General features: G+C 36.2%; 1 protein-coding gene and 1 long non-coding RNA gene across 7 annotated transcripts in view; one reads left to right on the top strand and one right to left on the bottom strand.

The window, feature by feature from the left end:
* The window catches only part of MBNL2 (muscleblind like splicing regulator 2), a 151,053-nt gene extending 146,526 nt beyond the window's left edge, over positions 1-4,527 (top strand). For all 6 annotated transcript variants that reach the window (XM_067712931.1, XM_067712937.1, XM_067712935.1 and 3 more), the window contains one exon: positions 1,744-4,527. In XM_067712931.1, coding sequence (XP_067569032.1) covers positions 1,744-1,758 — 15 coding nt within the window. In that variant the 3' untranslated portion in view covers positions 1,759-4,527. The remainder of the gene's footprint in view (positions 1-1,743) is intronic.
* LOC137210886 (uncharacterized) overlaps positions 1-23,165 on the bottom strand; it is an 88,327-nt gene that overhangs the window by 36,333 nt on the left and 28,829 nt on the right. The window lies entirely within an intron of this gene.

Below are 23,165 nucleotides of genomic sequence, written 5' to 3'. Positions count from 1 at the left end.
ACAGATTTGCCCGTTGCTGGGCTCTCTGTAGGATACTTTTTCTTTCCAGGTGGTTGGGAATTTTCATCCTATATGGCATTTTCATTTCAGTTAATAAGCAAGAATGTGAATATGTTCTAAAGCATATATTATTATATATATCAATTTAAGAAACTGCAAGTTTGTTTTCCATAAATATTTTAGAGAGGCTTCTGCTAAAGTGAAAAGAAAGACAAAAGAAAAACATGATCTGATGTCCTAGGGCACATTCTTATTTGGAAAACTTACAGACAAGATTGAAGCTAAGGGATGAAACAGAATAATTCCTATTTAATAATCAAATATCTAAATCTAAAAATGAAGCTATAATATAGCCATCTGAAGAATTTGAATGTTAGCTATTTGCAATGACTGTTCAAAGACAGTATGATAATATTTACATATAAACCATTATATCCCATTATTTTTATTTGTATATCAGTACATGAGATATTTTTTCCCAATTAATTTTAAATTCCTAGAACTTTTTGAAAAACAAAAAAATGATCTGATCTTATCCAAAATTTTGAGTTTCCATTTAGTATAAATATTTAACACACATGAATTCTTCCTCTATTTTTATCAATTCCATACATATCTGTATATTCCAATAAAATAAAGGATACTCATATTTATTTCAGAGGAGAAATTAAGTGTATGTACTAAAACTGTTTTATATTAACTGCAGATATACCCACTTAATGTAAAAAATATCCACATGTATAAATTCTGACATAATGGGATGAGAAATCATACTTGGAGAAATGAGGCTTTTATTGGGAACTGGATCCCAGTGTGTAGGAATATTGGCTGACCTTGACCATAAAGAATATTTACCGGTTATTTCGAAAACAAAGACTCTTGGCTATTTAATAAATAAACATTTTGTTTATTAATTGCACAAAGTTTTGTCAAAGCATTGCACAAAGAATAAATATTTTTGTTAGAATGTGTCAAAAGCTTGGCTTTTAAGCTTGACATTTTAGTTGACTGGGTCACACAGGGCAAACTCCCTGTCCTTTGCAAAGTTATGGAGTTGGAAATGAACTTATATCAAACTTGCATTTGATAGTTTAGTTTTATCTGGGCTTTTTGAATTATCAAGACTGTTTTTAACAGCTTTATTAGAATGTTATTTCTTTTTTCTTTAATATGGGACATTTAAACGGTTCCTGAATTTGAAATTAATTGTTATTGTATCTTGGGAACAAAATTACTTTTGATGGGAACATATCTTTGAATTATAAATGCAAGTTAATAGATAAGTATTACTTAATTTGTTACACATTTTTAAATATTTGTATTTAATCTTTACAAAGAACCTTTCACGTACAAACTAATTCTTTGATTAGACTTCCTGATCACATTAGCAAATATTAATTGAATGAGAATTGAACGTATAATAAAGAGATATGAAGCCAAAACTAAGAAAAGAGATTAAGGTCTAAACACACTGCATGCCCATATATATGCAGTCACAGTTTTACAGAAAATAGTGTGCATTTGAATCATCATTCTTTACAGTGGCCACATAGCAGAAGTGCTTAAGTGTAAACATTTTCAGCATGAAGGGTGGGGATTGTGCAAAATTATAATTGCATCAAAACTATGAGAAATTGCAGAAAATTCCTATTTTTAAATGTCTATCTTCAAGGAGTAAAACTTAAACTAGCTATCTTCCCTCAAGAAGGATGTCTAAATCACACTTGTCTTTTTCTTTAACAGATAATTCTGAAATAATCAGCAGAAATGGAATGGAATGCCAAGAATCTGCATTGAGAATAACTAAACATTGTTACTGTACATACTATCCTGTTTCCTCCTCAATAGAATTGCCACAAACTGCATGCTAAATAAAGATTTAGTTCTTCTGGACAGACCACAACTCTAAGAAGCTAGTGCTGCTATATCATATATGAGTATTAAATATGGTATGCTTAGTATATTCCAACCTAAGATAGTTAACTACCTGAGACCAGCTGTGATGTTTAAAGACATAAAGGATAAAGTTTACTTTTAAAGGGTTTCTAAACATAGTTTCTGTCCTAGGAATATTGTCTTATCTCCATAACTATAGCTGATGCAGAAAGTCCAACCAATTTACTCATTTTGACTCAGAATATTTCAAAGTTAGCAATAAACAATTAGCATTAGTTAAAAAAAAAAAAAAAAAAAACCTATTCCAAGGGCAGGTTCGATTCTAACTTCAATTACTGTCATTTCATTTACCTACTGGATCAAAGCTATGTTTCACTTCTTGACAACACGAATGCTGCAGCAAAGATGAGAAGTGAAGTAAAACCGTTACCTGTCCTGCAGGTCTAAAATTTGAACGGAAATTCAAGCACAAGTACTGGGGACGCATCAAAGTGTGGTATTTGGTTTGCCTGGAGATGCCGCATTGAATCATGTGATTCTAGAATAACATTAACTAGATTGAAAAAGAAACTTTGCACGGTATGATCTTCATACCCCACCAAACAAAGTCTTGAAGGTATTATTTTACAAGTATATTTTTAAAATTGTTTTATAAGAGAGACTTTGTAGAAGTGCCTAGATTTTGCCAGACTTCATCCAGCTTGACAAGAATGAGAGGCCCATGCCAACAGTCTAATCAAAAGGATTAGTCTTTCAAACTCACCATCCGGTTGCCTGTTACAGAATAACTCTTCTGAACTAAAAACCTAGACAAACAAGGAAGCTGTAGGTGAGGAGATCTGTATAATATTCTAATTTAAGTAAGTTTGAGTTTAGTCACTGAAAATTTGACTGTGACTTTAATCTAAATTACTATGTAAACAAAAAGTAGATAGTTTCACTTTTTAAAAAATCCATTACTGTTTTGCATTTCAAAAGTTGGATTAAAAGGTTGTAACTGACTACAGCATGGAAAAAAATAGTTCTTTTAATTCTTTCACCTTAAAGCATATTTTATGTCTCAAAAGTATAAAAAACTTTAATACAAGTACATACATATATATACACATACATATATATATACTATATATGGATGAAACATATTTTAATGTTGTTTACTTTTTTAAATACTTGGTTGATCTTCAAGGTAATAGCGATACAATTAAATTTTGTTCAGAAAGTTTGTTTTAAAGTTTATTTTAAGCACTATCGTACCAAATATTTCATATTTCACATTTTATATGTTGCACATAGCCTATACAGTACCTACATAGTTTTTAAATTATTGTTTAAAAAACGAAACAGCTGTTATGAATTACTATTATGTGTAATTGTTTAAAACATCCATTTTCTTTGTGAACGTATTAGTGATTGAAGTATTTTGACTTTTGAGATTGAATGTAAAATATTTTAAATTTTGGCACCACCGCCTGTTCTGAAAACTAGATGCACCAACCATATCATTTTTGTTTGAGGAAAAAGAAATCTGCCATTTTAATTAATGTTGGTCAAAGTCTAATGACTATTTATCTTATATCGTAGATTTGATAACCCTATCAAAAAAAATCACATTCTAAGTGTAATCTTACATAGTGCTTGTATTGTTGCATTTGTTTTAATTTGTGGGAAAGTATTGTATCTAACTTGTATTTCTTTGGTAGTTTCATCTTTATGTATTATTGATATTTGTAATTTTCTCAGCTATAACAATGTAGTTATGCTACAACTTGCCTAAAACATTCAAACTTATTTTCTTTTTTCTTTGTTAATTCACTTAAACTCATTGAAAACATAGTATACATTACTAAAAGGTAAATTATGGGAATCACTGAAATATTTTTGTAGACTAATTATTGTAACATTGTCTTTTTTTTCTTTTGTTTCATGATTTTGATTTTTAAAGTTTTTAGCACACAACTATTTTCAGCCCTTTAATAATGGAGCATCAGAAACATCACCTATACCCCCAAGCGAATATAGGAGACTGTATTTTTACTATGATATCCATTTTCCAGAATTGTGATTGTAATATGCAAAGAGTCATAAATATGCCATTTACAGTAAGGAGGAGGCAAGGCAAATGCATAGATGTACAAATATATGTACAACAGATTTTGCTTTTTATTTATTTATAATGTAATTTTATAGAATAATTCTGGGATTTGAGAGGATCTAAAACTATTTTTCTGTATAAATATTATTTGCCAAAAGTTTGTTTATATTCAGAAGTCTGACTATGATGAATAAATCTTAAATGCTTTGTTTAATTACAGAACAAAATCACCAATATCCAAGACATGATGATAGCAATTCAACAAATACTGTAGTTAAAAGATGAACTCGCCACTTGTATGGGAACTACATTTCACTCTTGGTTTTCAGGATATAACAGCACTTCACCTAAATATTCTTTGAGCCATATCACTGGTAACATTTCTACTAAATCTTTCTGTAACACTTAAAGAATTCCCTCATTCATTACCTTACAGTGTAAACAGAAGTCTAATTTGTATCAATTCTATGTTTTGGTTGTAATATTCAGTTCACTCACCCAATGTACAACCAATGAAATAAAAGAAGCATTTAAAAGGATTTCTAGTCATCCTCCTTTTTTTGTTGTTGAGACAGATTGATAATTAGCCAAAACAAATGGTTTTTACATTCATACAGATGACATTTCGTAGCTTCAAAGAAGAGCAGGCTTTGGATCTTTGGGCTTTTTAACAGTAAGAAAAACAATTTACAAGGATCATTTTGGAACTACTTCTATTATCCTTTGAAATTAGAAATAAAAATAAATCCCACCACTCAGCCCTCATCTTCAGAATTCTGCCTGAATATGAAGATATGTGAAGAGATCAGTAACCAAACGGGGAGCAAAACGTCAGTTAATTAACAGACAAGAAAATGCCCATTAATCCATAAGACAGGCTTTCAGGTAAGAGCCTGATTGAGCAACGTGTCTTAGACCTTAGGCTGCAGATAGAGGCAGAATGATGAAACCTGTTCTACGTGGACATCCTGGCTGGGTGGACTGAGGAGAGCACAAGAGCTGAGCATCACACCTGAGGGCAGGTGCTCAACAAAGTGAGGCCTCCTGAGAGGTGCGGGGCACCTTCTCAGTCTTCTTTCTCTGTCCTTTGGGGCCCATGATATTTCTCAGGGAAGGTGGGAACAGTCCTTGTCATGCAGAGGTTGGTGGAAGTCACCTCCTCTATGGGCCAAGGCAGGAACAGGGAGAGAAGAAGATTTTCTCCATGGCAGGTTTAAAGCTTCAGGCCTTCTGAGTGATTATGAGACCCCTTATAAGGGCAGACAACACAAACATTCAACAGATCAGGCATATACAAATAAAGGCACTTGTATTTTTAAACAGTGCCATCAGGAATTCCAAGGGTAAAAATACTTTCACACCTTTGTGGATGTTTGAAAAATTGGCTATATGTTTGGGTGAGCAATTTCTTTTACTGTAAAAGCAGAAGAAAAGTTGCTACTCCGTCAGTCACTCCTGACAAGAAAACATTCTCTGTTAAGTTAGTTCAAGGTGTCAAGTTTCGAGAACAAGTTGTTATTTTAAGTGAAAAATCTAAGACAAACTGTACTCAAAAATTTTCACACCTGGTTTATGAAGTGTAATTTTCATCAGTAGACTGACTTTTTATGGTATTTACTACATCAAAATCAAAAGAGAAATTTAAACCTTAGAGGATAAAACTAATTTATCTCTTCAGCACAGAAAATACTTAAATATCAATTATTCTATAATTATCTGCCAATAGGAAGGTGTTATTTTAATTTGGGGCAGCCCAAACTAAAAATAATGTTTCAGACTCAGAAACATACTCTCTTTATTATTAACCACAGTTCTTCTGCAATACTTCAAAGCTTTTAGGGGCAGCCAGGCAAACCAAAATCTAGTTCAACATTCTGACGTCCGTGACAAGGAAATACTGGCTCGCTGAAGAATGAGTTCTTCTTCCCCGCCAAGTATCCTAGGGTCTCCGAAATATTAGGCTACCATTGCTGTTGGACTGGGCTATGTCCATAGAAATGACTGAGTCACTATGAATCAGAACGAATCATACAAAATGAACACAGTAGTGACTTCCCTCCATGCTTTTGGTGGGGGTGGGGGTGGCAGGGATGGGGAAGGACTGGGATTGAGAATATTCCCCAGGGACTAGCTTATGTGTCAAGCACTATGTGAAATAGTCCATATAGGTTTCTATATAGAAACTCACCCTGGTTGTTGAGGAGAATTACTAATAACTAATAAGTAAGTTCTAACGGCTGCAGAGATACAAGATACAAGAGGCTCTGCTGTGACAAGCAGCTTGATTCTAGATCAACACTACCTTCCCGAGTCTGCCCTCAGGGTGACTAGATCCACAGCTGTCCAGGGGATTTCAAATGCATGACCAACAGTCATGTGACTTTCTCCCTCTGCTTCAGCGACTCTGAAGAACGACGGCCCACCCATTTGAGGTGTCCTTTTAGGTCCCCCATGTAAATGTCATATGTGCTATGTGGCCTATATTTTAATAAAACCATTTCAGAAAAGTTGGTGAAAACATATAGCTATTTTCATGAAATAGGGTATAATCAGAAAGTAACTTTGTTTTGTTCATATATACTTGACATAATCCTTAGCATTATGAAGGAGTTATTATACCTGGAATGTACATGAGATATCAAGACACATAAAAATTAAGTAACTCGTTTAAGATCACATAGAGCAGCAGAACTCTCAAGCCCTGGCTTGTCCTAACTCTATGGTCATGTTGACGTGAGCTTTATTTGTGGCAAACTTTCAGGCCCAAATTTCAGAAAAGAATTCAGAGTAGACCATTCATCCAAGTTTAAGATGAAGCCATGATAAGAATCCTTTCATAGGATATATAAACAGGTTTTCTTCCCTATAGCAAGAATACAATTTATGAAATATTTTGTAGCTCTGGGCTGCAAAGTACTATTCTAGGTTTAGGACAGAGCCTAATTCTTTATTAGGACCAGAGGCAGCTGGAGGGAATGTGACATTGCACCATCTCTCCAGTGTCATCCAGTTTTTTAAATCAAACTTCAATATGATTCTCTTGAAATAAAAATATTGAAAGTCACTGAATTTTTCCCAATAAGCGTATGTCATTAAGTCATGATGAAGCAGCCCCTAAAAAGATGAACATGTCACATAAGCCAGAGAGAATGATTTCCTAGATAAAGGTCACACATGGATCACACACACCTAAAATCCAACTGTGTCCAGACAGTCATTCCTTTCTCTGATAACTTTGCTCTTGGGTCTTTTCAGGACTTGGGCTTATATAAACAAAGGGAGAAGTTTATTTATCAATCCTCCTGTGTAAACTAAAATGATCTAAATTAGGGGAATCTAACTTTTCTTTCGTTAGAGGAACTTTCTTTCAAACGAAGGGGTCACCCCACAACAGTACAAAAGCAAAACAACAGGAAAGTGCTCTCCTTGCTGAGGCTCTCTGTTCCTCTACTAAGTGCTGCAACGCACACAAAGGTGGAAACCCGCTCACTGAAATATAAAACCTGTGGCTTTACAGAGGGAGAAGAGTATACTCAAAGTAGCATGGCAGGGACTTCCCTGGCGCTCCAGTGGTTAAGACTTTGACTTCCAATGCAGGGGGTGTGGGTTTGATCCCTGGTCGGGGAGCTAAGATCCCACAGGCCTCAAGGCCAAAAAACCAAAACACAAAACAGAAGCAATATTGTAACAAATTCAATAAAGACTTTAAAAATGGTCCACATCAAAAAAATCTTAAAAAAAAAAGGTAGCGTGGCAGCTTAGGAAACCTGGCTCATAAGTTCTAAATATGTCTGAGGAACCTGATGGCCTATATATATGGAGGTAACAAACATACCACAGAATAAATATACATGCAACACTCTCACACACACGTTTATATGGAGAGCAATCTAAACACATTATCGTCCATAAACACAAAGCTGAGGATCTCTCAGTTCTGCAGAAAGGAATGATCAGCGTCTGCATTTCCCAATAGTCTAGTGGTTAAGAGCAAATTTTACAGTCTTATGGCTCAAGTTTGACTCTCAACTCTGCTTTTTACAGCTTCTGAGCTTCGGTGTTTTTCATCGGTAAGCTGGGTCTAACAGGATCTCTCTCACCTAGACATTATAATGATTCAATGAAAGAATGTGCACTGACCACGGAGAACAGAGTCTGACATATAGCAAACTCTCAGTGAATATTAGTAACTCTTCTTAAAATAATATTAAAGTACGCTCCTGGGTTTCCCTATCAGTATTTATTTCCTCATTCTATCCAAACATCTCTTGGCAACTAAGAGGCACCTCTTCTATGTCCTCGATGACAATGTCAAAAGCTGACAAGCAAATTATAGGTGTTTTATAATAACAAATAATGAGCTGCATTATTTCTGGGGAAGCCTACAATTACTTCAATTCAACAAATGCTCACTGAGCCCCGACTAAGCACTGCTAAGCTGTTCAAGGAACACGAACATGGGCAAAGTCCAGTTCCTACTCTCTAGAAGCTTTCTGTGGAGCAGAAGAAGAAAAGTAAACCTGTGAAAAAATGGAGAAAGGACAAAGAGTACTATAGTTTCCCAAGGCTGCTGGAACCAAGCCCCGCACAGAGGGTAGCTTACAGCAACAGAAATGAATTCTCTCCAGTTCTGTAGACTAACGTCTGAAATCATGGAGTTGGCAGGGCCGAGATCCCTTTGCAGCTATGGAGAGAATCCTTCCCTGCCTCTTCCTAGCTTCCGGTGCAGGCCATCAATCCTTGGCGTTCCTTAGCTCACAGCTGCGTCCCTCCAGTCTCTGTCTCCATCATCACAGGGTCTCGCCCCGTGCGTCTGTCTTCACATTATCTTCTTATAAGGCCACCAGTCATCTTGGATTAGGACCCACCCTAATGACCTCATCTTAACCTGATGACATCTGCAAAGACCCTATTTCCAAATAAGGTCATGTTCACAGGGACCAGGGGTTGGGATGTCAACATGTCCTTTTGAGGGACACAGTTCGACCTGTCACAACAATGACAACCTAAATAAAGATAGGTTTCTATAGATATCAAAATATCAATGAAAGGGTTTCTGTTGTCTTTTCAATAAGAAGATCCCACCTACATGATATATGATGACCAGAGTCATGACCCCTTAGGCCTCTTCCATTTGCTTTGTTTTGGTTTTGTCTGTAGAATGAACCAGTTGGACTATAAGATCTCTAACTTCTATTCTAGATGCAACATTCTGTGATTTAATCAGCAGCTTAGCCCGCTCTTCACTGGTCTCAATATTTATTTTACTTGGTAATTTTTTTTTTTTTTTTTTTTTTGGCTTTGTTGGGTCTTCGTTGCTGTGTGCGGGCTTTCTCTATTTGCGGCGAGTGGGGGCTACTCTTTGTTGCGGTGTGTGGGCTTCTCATTGCGGTGGCTTCTCTTGTTGTGGAGCACGGGTTCTAGGCACGCGGGCTTCAGTAGTTGTGGCACGTGGGCTCAGTAGTTGTGGCTTGCGGGCTCTAGAGCGCAGGCTCAGTAGTTGTGGCGCACAGGCTTAGTTGCTCTGCAGCATGTTGGATCTTCCCAGACCAGGGCTTGAACCCGTGTTCCCTATGTTGGCAGGCGGATACTTAACCACTGCGCCACTAGGGAAGTCCATTACTTGGTAATTTTGATTTGCAAATATATTTCATTGTTTATAAGTTTTTATTGATTGGATTAATTTTACTTAATCCATACTGCAGAGAAAGCCTTTTCCTTTCCTTCTATATGCATGAGAAATTTCGGTAATCATTCATAGGAAGTCTTAGCCAAGCTTGGTTAAGAAGATCAAGTGTTATAACTACATCAAGAATAATCGTATCAAATATTTTTGTGCCCTTATACTGTGATAGCTTCTTAGTCTGGATCATCTCATTTAATCTTTACAATAACCCTCTCTGGTTGATTCTATTATTAGCACACCCATTAATAGATAAGAACACTGAGGACTGGAAAGATTAGCTAACTTAACCAAAGTCACAAAGTTTGTAGAAAAATGGGCGTTGAAACCCAGGCTGCCTGACTCTGGATCCACAGTGCTTTACTACCTCACTACGCCAGATGTGGTCCTTGAACTTCCACAGGAGCAACTGGGGATTTGTTGGAAATGCAGAATCCCAGGCCCCACCCCAGACCAACTGAAGGAGACCCTGCATTCTAACCAGACGCTCAGGTGATTCATACACACATTAGAGTGTGAGAAGTGACACGGTGCTAACCAGCGCCACCCCCTTAAAGGCTCTGTTGACTCTAGAAAACAATGAAGGAAAACCACTGCCAACCCTTGACCATTTTGATGGCCGTCTTCAATACCCAAACTCCAAAGAATTGTGATTGTTTGGATACAAATTGGAGTCTCTCTGATTTTATCTCTGTCCTTTCTTGATCCATTCTCCGTACGGCAGCCAGTACGTTCATAAAATAAAAGTCAGATCACAGCATCATCCCAATCAAAGGTGGATCCGCTCCAGGTTTTGTGGGGTCTGAAGGTTATAAAACTTGGGGAAGAGGGGTCTTAAAGAAAAAGAATCCAAAAAATGAATATAGAATTAAATATGAGAATAAATACATAGAAAAAGAATATGAAAAACATGCCATTTTATGAATTAACCATTTGACATGCCTTATGTTTTGTTTACATTTTTGACTGTATCCCCATTGTCTTATGATAACACTTTTGTGACGTCATTTCCTATATAGAGAACAGAAAGGTAATTCAATCTCACCTCTAGCATGGTTGGCAAAATATTTTTTAGCATCTGTTTTTGTATTGATAATTTACGTGCAATTCACACACTCACACACATATACATACACATACTGCTTATTATACTCTTACAGATGTGTGCCCTACAAACACCTCTACCTCCTAGTTAAACACACACACACAAAACAAGACAAACAACAGTAGTCACTAGTTTTCCGCTGCTCTTATGATAAAATCTGAAACCTTTTACCCTAGCCAACATCTCCAATCTCATCCAGTGTTTTCTGCTGTGCCAACTACCGTCCAATCCCTCAGACCTCTTTTTTGTTTCTTAAATACATGGAGTCCTTTCTGCCTACTGAATTCCTACTCCTTATGCCGTAGGTGCTTGTCTTCTCTCTCTGGCCATGGCAGAATCATTTCCTTCTGAAAACAATATCACCTCAGCCCTGATCTAAAGTGGCTGATTCCATCTCACCACTGTGTTTACTGCCATCATAACACCCATCACACTGTGTAATTATTTTGCTCATCTGTTTCAGTTGTATTATTGGTTATCTCATTGGAATTTAAGCTCTGTGATGTCTGGCCCTTGTCTTATTCACCACCATATCCCCTCTGCTTAGAACAGTGTCTAAGAACATAACTCAATATGTATTTGTTTGAATGAATAACTAATAAAACCATGGTGTCAGAAGAGACAGACATAAGTGAAAGTATAAAATTATGAAATTCAAATAGTTTCTCATAAACTTTGCCTATACCCGATCCACATTCTTGGCTAAGGAACTAAACAAACTGCAGATCCACTCATTTAACAAACATTTTTGTATTAAAAAATGCTAGAAAACATTAAAAAAAAGAGCATATATTCTTATTGGATTATAAATAATCTGAAATCATCATAATCTAGTTACCATCTAGCTAGAGATACATATGGCTGAAAACAAAATACATGTATTGAGGTATTTCATGATAAATTCCAAATTATTAAATACCAGTGACTGTCATGGGAGATTACTGAGAGCTGGAGATGTCACAGAAGGCTCCCCGAAGGAGGGGTTTCTTGAGATGGAAGCTGAGGAGCTGTAAATATAGTATTTGGCAAAGCAAGAAGCATGAGAAGCAACAGGAATGGAAACACAGTGGCCTGTGATTAGAATGAATGCAGATTCTACACGTAAAGGGATTCTACACTTGAGGAATGAGAGGCACACAAAACGGAAGAGGGCATTGGCTTCTACGAGACAGCCACAACTCAAAGAAGGGTAAGTGGCTGCCGCAGCCTGCAGTCAGCTCCCCGCTCCGGCTGAGGCCCTCACTCCCCAGTGTCCGGGAGCGACAGCAGTCAGGTGCAGCGGCCAGCCTCCCTCTGGAATCGCACTGACTAAAGAGAACTGCCTTGTCCAAAGTCTCGCTCCCTCCCCCAGCACAGCCCTTGTCCAGGTGATTGACACAGGAGTATAAAGGCCCCCAGCTTGGCCCAACTCAGGGCAAATACTGCACCGGGCTCCCCAGCTCCCCAGGGCGTGGGCTGAGGCTTTTGTTGAGACTGCATCAAGGCCCAACCTCTCCCTTGGCCCAATCGTGCTTCCTTCCCTTCTCCATGGATTGGACTCTCCACCGCAGAGTCTGCCTCCCAGAAAATCCAAACTGAGACAGAAAGGCAACTCTACCATTTATTAATTCCACTGCCCAAGCTTTGAGTTCCTTTCAAACTGATGCAAGAAATATATTCAATCTCGCAATGTGATTCCTTTTGATAAAGAAAATTAATTGCCTGTAAAAGTGTCTCACCTGAGAGAGTACTCAATTAATCATAGAAGAAAAAAAAGAGGAAGAAAGAAATCAAAACTGAAGTATTTTTTTATTGTGGATTCCAAAAATGGCAAATTTTCACATACTTTCAGAGGAAACATAGCTTTTATTTTTTATTTTAAAGCATGCCTTTAAAAGGCATGAAAAGTCATGTTTCACTTGGTCCAAAGTTTCACTCGGTCCAAAGTTTCACTCTTAGTCTTTTATATTACTGAGCTCTTTGTCAGCATTTCTTTGAAAAGAAACCTTTTCAAAGGTTTGATCAAGAAAAATGATCAAATTGGTTCTTACGGAAGCCAAGTATCTTCATATAAGGTTAAAACAAAGAGTATTCAGTGTGCATTTGGTAAATACGATCCTGGAGCCAGTTTTGGCTCTAAATAAAGCACAGGAGTATAAAACTCCGCTCCACCCATCAGAGCCATTTCAAAATAATTGAAGTGATTCCTCCCTATCAGTCGCGGCGTTTACAAGTTGAAGTGGGTCGCACTTGGAAACTAGTGCAGTTCACATGCACTATTGACCAAAGCACCCATTAAGACAGCAAGGAGTAATTAAGAAACACATACACATAATACTGAGATTATCTCAACTCCTCCAAAAGTCATCCTTGTGTTCTGAATAAAAGCAACATGTTTGGTGACTCTGCTCTGGTAAAAATCTTTACAGAAATCAATTAGCATATTTAGTGCATGAGTTGATGACTACCTGAGGACACAGGGACTACCACTTTCATATATTCTACCCACATGAGCCACTGTAGGAGACAGGAAATTGGGGCAGTCAGGGAGCCCTTTGCTGATCCTTGCTCTGGGCTAACTGCACCACGTCCTGTGACAAGTGAAGGCCCTATAGCATAGAGGTTAAGAGCATGGCACTGGTAGCCAAGCTGGCTGTGTTCAAATCCTGACTTTCCACTTTCTGTGTGATCACAGGCAAGTGAGTGAACCTCCAGTCCTGTTTTCCTTCTCTGTAAAAAGGAGCTGATCAGTAATAGTATCTACCACATAAGGTAGTTGTGAGAATAAAGTGAGTTAACATACACCGAACTCTTAGAACTGTGCCTGGAACATAAAAGCATTAACCACCTTTGAAAAAAAAAATCAGACTTTGAAAAGTTGGCCATTTAAAAGGAATTCCTCTATATGTATCATTTTTCTAGGAGGACAGCCTGTCAGCCATGCTCCTGGCAAGGTTAACTGGGATAGTCTGGTTGCCTCACAGTGGAATTAGGTAAACCAGCAGCTAGTCAGCAGACACTGGTTGAACTCAGCAGACAGCTCATCTTTTTATATCTTTTCGTAATGAACCTTCTAGACTGGGGGGGGAGGGTGTACAATAGAATAAATACAATGAATGAGCCTCTGGAGGAAAATAACAAGACAACTGGATAAAATAGTAAAGAAAATCCTTTTAAATGCACTGTGGAGCTATCAAGAAAGTAAGAAATGCTCAGAGATTTTTTTTTTTTAAATGGGAAAATTTTAACGTGAGCTAGCACCAAATCTACCCTTTGCCTGGTGGCATGTGCCCAACTACAGAAAACTGGAGTCTCCACATGGCACAGGAGACCAAACACTAGATTGGACCTTTCCCAGGCAGAGTGGGCCTGCAGCTGGAGCCCCAGCGCCTACACCGTCAGCACGGCTGGATTCGTGTTTACTCGCCCACCTCAGGTGGCCAGTAAAAGACCCAGTAATCCAGATAAAGAATATTGTTAGTGTGATATTTTAAAAATCAAAACTAATGGGGAAAAGTTCATAATGAACAAAATATCAAAATTGTGAACAAGACTGTCTGTCGCTGTTTGTTTGACATGTCGCCCCACGTCACTCTGCAGTGGGAACTGGCCTTTCCAATCAGCCCACATGTCCTTGGCGGGTGGGTTTAGAAGGGAGATAGTGGCCTGACGTCAGACTGGGCCACGTGGGGCTTTCTATAGAGTCTTGTTTTTAAACTGTTGACCTTTCATTAGCTTTTGTCACTTGGTCCACAATAGGAGAGGCTATTTTGAAAAGTATATATATTTTGTATATGAGAACAAATCCTGAAAAGCGCACACATTTTTTCTTTTGCTTCAGACTCTAATATGGTTCTACAGGGCCCTACTGTCCAGCCGTGTGAGAATGATTGAAAATAAAACCAGTGGACCAGTGTGGCTAACAGAGGCGGTAACAATAAGCCCTGTTCTAAGGGCAATATACATATATATGCAATATACATATATATGAAATATACATATATATGAAACAACATTGTCATGAAAACATTTTCCCTAATTAGACATTTACTATTCCATTTACCATTCTCTTCTATGTACTTTTTTAAAGTCCTGGTCAATAACCACAGAATTATATTCACAACTCACAGTTTCAAAGACACTGTTTTAGGTTAACAACTAAAGGTAATCATGGCGAGTACAACTACCAAATGGAAAAAAAAAATTAACAAGCAAACAGAAAAACTCAACCCATCCAGAAGAAGGTTGGAAAAAGGGAAATACAAAGAAAGAAATGGAAAAAAACCCAAAATATTGAATACATAAAAATCACAAAATGGGAGAGTAGAAATAAATGCAAATATCATTAATGACAATAAATATAAATAGACTGAACTCTCTGTTATATTATTGCCAGCCTGGATTTTTTTTAAAAGCCTAGGTATGTGATGTTTACTATAAGCATTTCTAAAACATAAATACACAGAAAGTTGGAAAGTCAGAGCATGAAAGAGGAGAAACTAGGAAAAACTAACCAAAAGAAAGCTGGTATAACCACATTAATACCAGACAAAATAAATTTTAAAGCCAAGAGCAATACTAGATATTTTAAAAGGCCTTGTCAAATGATCAGTTCATCAGAAAATCAATTCTGTACTGGTATGCACATAATAACATAAATGCAAAACACATAAGCAAAAATTGAATATAAGCAAAATTGATAGAACTATGAGAAATCCTCATCAAAGAAAAGGTATACATCTGCTTAGTAATTGACTGACATAAGGAAATACTTGAAATACTTAAAGATCATATCAACATGCTTGACCTAATAAAAAGAGAACTCAAAAAATTAAGTAATATTCATTATTTTCTTGCACATAAGAAACATTTTTAAAAATTCACTCTGTGCCAGGCCATTAATGCAAGCCTCAATAATAAATTACAAATATACATATCCAATCACACTTTTCTGATAAAAAATGCAATTGTTAGAAATTAATGATAAAATAACTAGAAACTCCACTTGTTTAGTAATTTTGAAACAGTCCTCTGAATGACAGAATAATGGAAATTAGAAAATATTGAACTGAACAATAATGAAATATATATAAACTTTAAAGATGTAAATAATATGATAAAGGAAAATGTATAGCCTTAAATGTTTATATTAGTAAAGAAAGCCTCAAAATAAGTCAACATCCACATTAAGTAGTAAAAAAAAAAAAAAAAAAAAAAAGCTTTTGACAAAATTCAACACCCATTTATAATAAAAACTCTCCAGAAAGTGGGCATAGAGGGAACCTACCTCAAGATAATAAAGGCCATATATGACAAACCCACAGCAAACATCATTCTCAATGGTGAAAAACTGAAACCATTTCCTCTAAGATCAGGAACAAGACAAGGATGTCCACTCTCACCACTATTATTCAACATAGTTTTGGAAGTCCTAGCCACGGCAATCAGAGAAGAAAAAGAAAGAAAAGAAATACAAATTGGAAAAGAAGAAGTAAAACTGTCACTGTTTGCAGATGACACGATACTATACATAGAGAATCCTAAAGATGCCACCAGAAAACTACTAGAGCTAATCAATGAATTTGGTAAAGTAGCAGGATACAAAATTAATGCACAGAGATCTCTTGCATTCCTATACACTAATGATGAAAAATATGAAAGAAAAATTAAGGAAACACTCCCATTTACCATTGCAACAAAAGAATAAAATACCTAGGAATAAACCTACCTAGGGAGACCAAAGACCTGTATGCAGAAAACTATAAGACACTGATGAAAGAAATTAAAGATACCAACAGATGGAGAGATATACCATGTTCTTGGAGTGGAAGAATCAATATTGTGAAAATGACTACACTACCCAAAGCAATCTACAGATTCAATGCAATCCCTAACAAATTACCAATGGCATTTTTTACAGAACTAGAACAAAAAAATCTTAAAATTTGTATGGAGACACAAAAGACCCCGAATAGCCAAAGCAGTCTTGAGGGAAAACAACAGAGCTGGAGGAATCATACTCCCTGACTTCAGACTATACTACAAAGCTACAGTAATCAAGACAATATGGTACTGGCACAAAAACAGAAATATAGATCAATGGAACAGGATAGAAAGCCCAGAGATAAACCCACACACCTATGGTCAACTAATCTATGACAAATAAGGCAAGGATACACAATGGAGAAAAGACAGTCTCTTCAATAAGTGGTGCTGGGAAAACTGGACAGCTACATGGAAAAGAATGAAACTAGAACACTCCCTAACACCACACACAAAAATAAACTCAAAATGGATTAGAGACCTAAATGTAAGACCAGGCACTATAAAACTCTTAGAGGAAAACATAGGAAGAACACTCTTTGACATAAATCACAGCAAGATATTTTTTGATCCATCTCCTAGTGTAATGGAAATAAAAACAAATGGTACCTAATGAAACTTAAAAGCTTTTGCACAGCAAAGGAAACCATAAGCAAGATGAAAAGACAACCCTCAGTATGGGAGAAAATATTTGCAAACAAATCAATAGACAAAGGATTAATCTCCAAAATATATAAACAGCTCATGCAGCTCAATATTAAAAAAACAAACAACCCAATCCAAAAATGGGCAAAGACCTAAATAGACATTTCTCCAAAGAAGACATACAGATGGCCAAGAAGGACATGAAAAGCTGCTCAACATCACTAATTATTAGAGAAATGCAAATCAAAACTACAATGAGGTATCACCTCACACCAGTTAGAATGGGTATCATCAGAAAATCTACAAACAACAAATGCTGGAGAGGGTGTGGAGAAAAGGGAACCCTCTTGCACTGTTGGTGGGAATGTCAATTGATACAGCCACTATGGAGAAGAGTATGGAGGTTCCTTAAAAAACTAAGAATAGAATTACCATATGACCCAGCAATCCCACTACTGGGCATATACCCAGAGAAAACCATAATTCAAAAGAGTAATGTACCACAATGTTCACTGCAGCACTATTTACAATAGCAAAGTCATGGAAGCAACCTAAATGTCCATCGACAGACAAATGGATAAAGAAGATGTGGTACATATATACAATGGAATATTACTCAGCCATAAAAAGGAACGAAATTGGGTTATTTGTAGAGACGTGGATGGATCTAGAAACTGTCATACAGAGTGAAGTAAGTCAGAAAGAGAAAAACAAATAGCATATATTAATGCATATATGTGGAACCTAGAAAATGGTACAGATGAACCAGTTTTCAGAGCAGAAATTGAGACACAGAAGTAGAGAAAAAATGTATGGACACCAAGGGGGAAAGCAGCGGGGTGGTAGGGGTGGGTGGGATGAACTGGGCGATTGGGATTGACATGTATACACTGATCTGTATAAAATTGATGACTAATAAGAACCTGCTGTATAAAAAAATAAATTAAATTTTAAAAAAAGCAGCATAAGTCCCAAAAAAGTATGAAGAAGAGAATAATAAATGTAACAGAAATTTTCCCTAAAATAGAAACCAATAGATAATGTAGAGAATCTTCTTCTTAAAATGGATGTTGATTTATTAATTTTGAGTCTTAGCTAAAATTATGGTGAATGTCACTCATGAAAAGAGATATAACAGCACATTATCAGTTTAATGAAGAAAAACATATGATATTCCCAAAGATGCAAATATATCATTAAATGAAGTAACATCCATTTATGACAAAAAAATCCATTGATATGTTAGTAATAAGAAGGAATTTCCATATCCTGATAAAGGATGTATACAAAATTTTACCAGGCATACAATTAATGGCAAAATGTTAAAAGAACTCCCTTGAATATAAGGAGCAAGGCAACTTGCAAACCATTGTTGCTTTGATTCATCATTGTACAGGAGGTCTTAGCTAGTACTGTAATACAAGAAAGAGAATAAAATCTGTAAAAAATAGGAAAGAAAACAAGCAAAGTTCGTTATTTACAAATGATGTAATATTTATGTGGAAAATACTAAGGAATCAACAGGTAAATATTTAGATTAATAAATGTGCTTATTGACTTGCTGGCATTAGAATTAATATGCATTAATTAAGATAATCGTATTTGATGTAATGGATACATCTCTGTGGCTTAACAAAATAAAAATTGTTTCTCATCATGTAAAGCTAATTTAATTGGAGCAGATGAGAGATGAGCCTCCATGCTACCCAGTCACATGGGGACCCAATGGATAGAGATGCCACCCTCTTCAATATGTGGCTTCCAAAGTCTTTCTGGCACCAACATCCAGCAGCTTAGAGGGAAGGGATGGGGGGCCAGAGAGGAAGTTTCTATGGGCCAGACCTCAATGTGGGGTATATCATAGCTGCCCCCTGTTCCATTTGTCAGAAGTCAGTCACATGGCCGCACCTAATTGGAAGGAAGGCCAAGAAGAAAGATGTGTGTCGAGAAAGAAAGGGAAACACCTCTAATGATAAGCAAAGTTGTCTCTGCCACACAATAAACAAAAATTGTATAACTGTACCCAACAGCAGTTTGAAAATAAGTTTTTAAGCAAGATACCAGTGTCAATAGCAACGAAAGCATAAAGTACCTAGGAATTAATCTAACAAAAGATGTACAAAGACTTTTTGAGAAAATTTTTCAACTTTTTTGAAAGACTTTAATAAACAGGGATATCCCATGTACACAAATGGGAAACAATATCATTAAGATATCACTTCTCTCCATATTAGTCTATAGCTTTAATGCAATCCAATCAAAATACTAACATCGTTTACAGTAACTGACAAACTGATTCTAAAATGTATATGGAAAAGCAAAGGACTAAAAGTACCAAAACACTCCCAAAGGAGAATAAGGTAAAGGACTTTCCCAATCCACATCAGAACTAGTTATAAAACTGTATCAACTAAGACAAGGTGGAAATGATAAAGTATCATACAAGGTAGACCCATGAAACAAAACAGAAAGGCCAGAAAGAGTCCACACTTATAAGAAAGCTTGACTCAAGACAGAGAGACAGAGGGACTTGGAAAATCAATGTGAGTAGGGAAACTGTCCAATAAATGGTACTTGGAGATTTGGTTATCCAATGGATAAAAAAAATTTTTTAATTGGATCCCTACCTCCCACCATCATGAAAGTTACCAATGCCAATTAAAGACTTAAATGTAAAGGGCAAATCTATAAGTTTTTAAGAAGAAAATGCATAAGAATACCTTTACCATCTTGGGGGTAGGGCAAGATACATTAAATGTTTTTTAAAAGCTCAAAAATGATAAAGGAAAAAGATTGATCAATTTAACTCCTTTAAAATTAAGAATTTCTATTTATCAAGGGGATCAGTAAGAAGACACAAACTAAGACATTGATACACATATGAGATAAAAGATTAGTATCTGGAATAGGTGAAGGACTCCTATAAATCAATATGAGAAAAAAAAAGACAATATGAAAATGAGCAAAAGACATGAACAGACATTTCACAGAAGAGGAAATACAAATGGCCCAAAGATGTGAAAAATTCTCCACTGTATCAATAATTTGGGGAAATGCAATTTAAAAACACCTAGCAGGTCAGCAAAAACTTTAAATGTAGAACAAGACGTACTCTCATGCAGTGTTGAGAACTTAAATTGGTATCATCATTTTAGAACACTATTTGGTATTACCTAGCAGAATATGTGCATCAGCACAGCGCTTGAGGGTAAAGATCTAAGCCCCAACTTACCAGTGATAACAGCTACCAGGGGCAATAACAGAAACTATGATAGAATTTTCCTAGTGTGAGATAGTAACTCACATTAATGGCCAAGTTTAATGTCTTCAAATACGGTAAGACATGTAGCATGGCAGTTAAGTGAGTAGCTTTGAAATCAGATTGCCTCAGTTTAAAGCTTGACTCTGGCCACTCAATCATTGTAGCCTTTGTTATGACCCTTAACCTCTCTGTGCCTCAGTTTTACCATCTCTAAATGGGGACAGCAAGATTGAACAGTTAGTGAATGCTGTTATGATTACTAATTCTTTTAAATTTTCCACTGGAGACAAGAATGAATGTGTAAGGGGGTGGGGCTGGGGGCCCAGACTGGGACAGCACCTGCTGAGAACAGCGGTTGCTCATCTTCCAGGTTTACTGCCTCCTCAAGACCATGCTGCAGGGGCTGTCTCAGGTGAAGACCAAGTTTGGTATGTTTCTTAGCTACAATATGGCATGTTTCTAACAATTTCACACAAGCCACAAAAACACCCCACAAATTCCACGTCTAGCTTCCAAGCATAAATGAAGAAAATGAAGTTCCTGCTATTTTAAAAGCTAATTACTAGTAATATTCACATGTCATATTCACATTTCCTGTGAAATAAAATTCTGCCTTTGAAATAAAGGTCTCTGGCAGAGCTATTCAGTAACACCTTTGTTCCAAGCAGGGGTTTTCCTTTAGTACTGAACATGCTGTACCCTACTCAGAAAATGTCTGATTTAGTTCTAAAGAGGAGACAACTAAAGCACATAATTTTTAACACACATTTAAAAATACCTATCCCATCTCATTAAAGAGATATGGATGTTGTTGGTGAGTTCTTTCATTTTTGAAAGTTTTACGATGAATAAATGAAACAAAATATGTAAAGATACCTAGTTTAGCGTCTGGAATTGAAACCATAAACAAAGAAATTTGACCACAAACCATCTACACTTAGAGCACAGGTTTTAAGAGAACTTCATATCAAATTTCAGCTTCTTTGAAAGAATGATCTTTATACATATTTTTAATGATTTAGTATTTTCAATTTTGATCATTTTTCTATATGTATACTATTGGTTCTTCTCAAAAAGTTACATTAATTAGAGAATAATAATACAATGAAAAAAATCATTTTGAGCTTTTTGCTTTCTAATGATTTAATTCAACATAATTCCAAGTTTTGCATGATTAGACCATGGTGTGGTCCAAATAATAAAAATTACCTCACAAATTTGAATATATTGAATTTGAGCTCAGAATTCTGCAGTTTCACATGTCAGTTTATCTACAAAATAGCATAAACTTTTGAATTCTTCCAAATCACTTGGTGTCAAGAAATAGAATACAATCTCTTTTCTTCTTTCCTTCCCAGTAAAAAAAAAAAAAAAGTAGAAAGAATGGTCTTCACTTGCCATCTCCAATTCCTCACCTCTGATTTACGCTTCATTTTAGAAAAGCATTATGCAAAATTTAAGGCATAAAAAGCCAAACAGAACAAAACAACAAATGACCAGGTACCTACCTCACAACCTGATAAATAACGTATTTACAACACAGGTGAAACCCCTGTGAACACATAACTCTCCCTCCTGAATTTGAACTATACCATTCCCATGCATCTCCATAATTTTATCATGTGTGTCTCCTTAACCACATAACTCTCCCTCCTGAATTTGAACTATACCATTCCCATGCATCTCCATAATTTTATCATGTGTGTCTCCTTAACCACATGCAATATGGTTTTGAGTTTTTTAGCTTCGTGTAAACGGTGCCATAGAGCATGTATTCTTCTGCAACTTGCTTTATTCATTCAGCATTATATGTGAGAATTATCTGTGCACATACACAGTTTATGTTCACTCATTTTCACTCCTATATGATGTTCCACTGTATAAATACACCACAATTTTTGTCCTGATTTAGTGAATACTGTCAATATTCATTTATTAATGCAAATGGACATTAGTTGTCTACATTTCTATATGCCAAATCTTCTACAACTTTTAATATTGTCAATTTACATTTTTGACAGTCTGCTAATCCCACTGGGATTTAATCTGCATTTCTCCAATTACTAGTACAGTTAAGCCTCTTTCTTATAAGTTTCTAGCCACTTGAATTTTCTGAAAATTGTTCTACATACCAATCTTACTGGGGTGGGGGCAGATTTGTTTTTAATTTTTAACATAGTCAAATTTATTAACGCCTTTTCTCTGTGGTTTAATCATTTTTCCTTACCCTGAGGCCATAAAGATATTTTCCTATATTTTTTCTATAATAATTTTGCCTTCCAAATTACTCCACTGAGAACTGATTTTTGTATACAGAGTGAAGCAGGGACCCAATTTTATTTTGTTTTTCCCTTGAGGAGAATGGAATGCCTCAGCCCCATTTATTGAGTCAAGTATCTTTTACCCATGGGTCTGCAATGCCAACTCAGACATAGTCAATTTTCTGCATGTGAGTTTCCTACTCCTTCCTTCTGGGTTCAGCTCTTTTCAGTTAAAGTGTATCATCCCTTAGAAGTTCCTGCTAGAAGAGTTGGTAGGTGGTAATGTTCCTTAGAAATGAATAAAAATATGTGCCTTTTCTTGAATGACATTTAAGTGGTTATACAATGTAATTGCCCCAAGCATTTTGAAAATATCTCATTGTCTTCTGTTATCTACGATCACAGTGATCCTACAACTG

Source organism: Pseudorca crassidens, chromosome 18 (assembly GCF_039906515.1).
Source record: "Pseudorca crassidens isolate mPseCra1 chromosome 18, mPseCra1.hap1, whole genome shotgun sequence".
Lineage (NCBI taxonomy): Eukaryota > Metazoa > Chordata > Mammalia > Artiodactyla > Delphinidae > Pseudorca > Pseudorca crassidens.
This window is presented reverse-complemented; position numbering and strand designations above follow the sequence as displayed.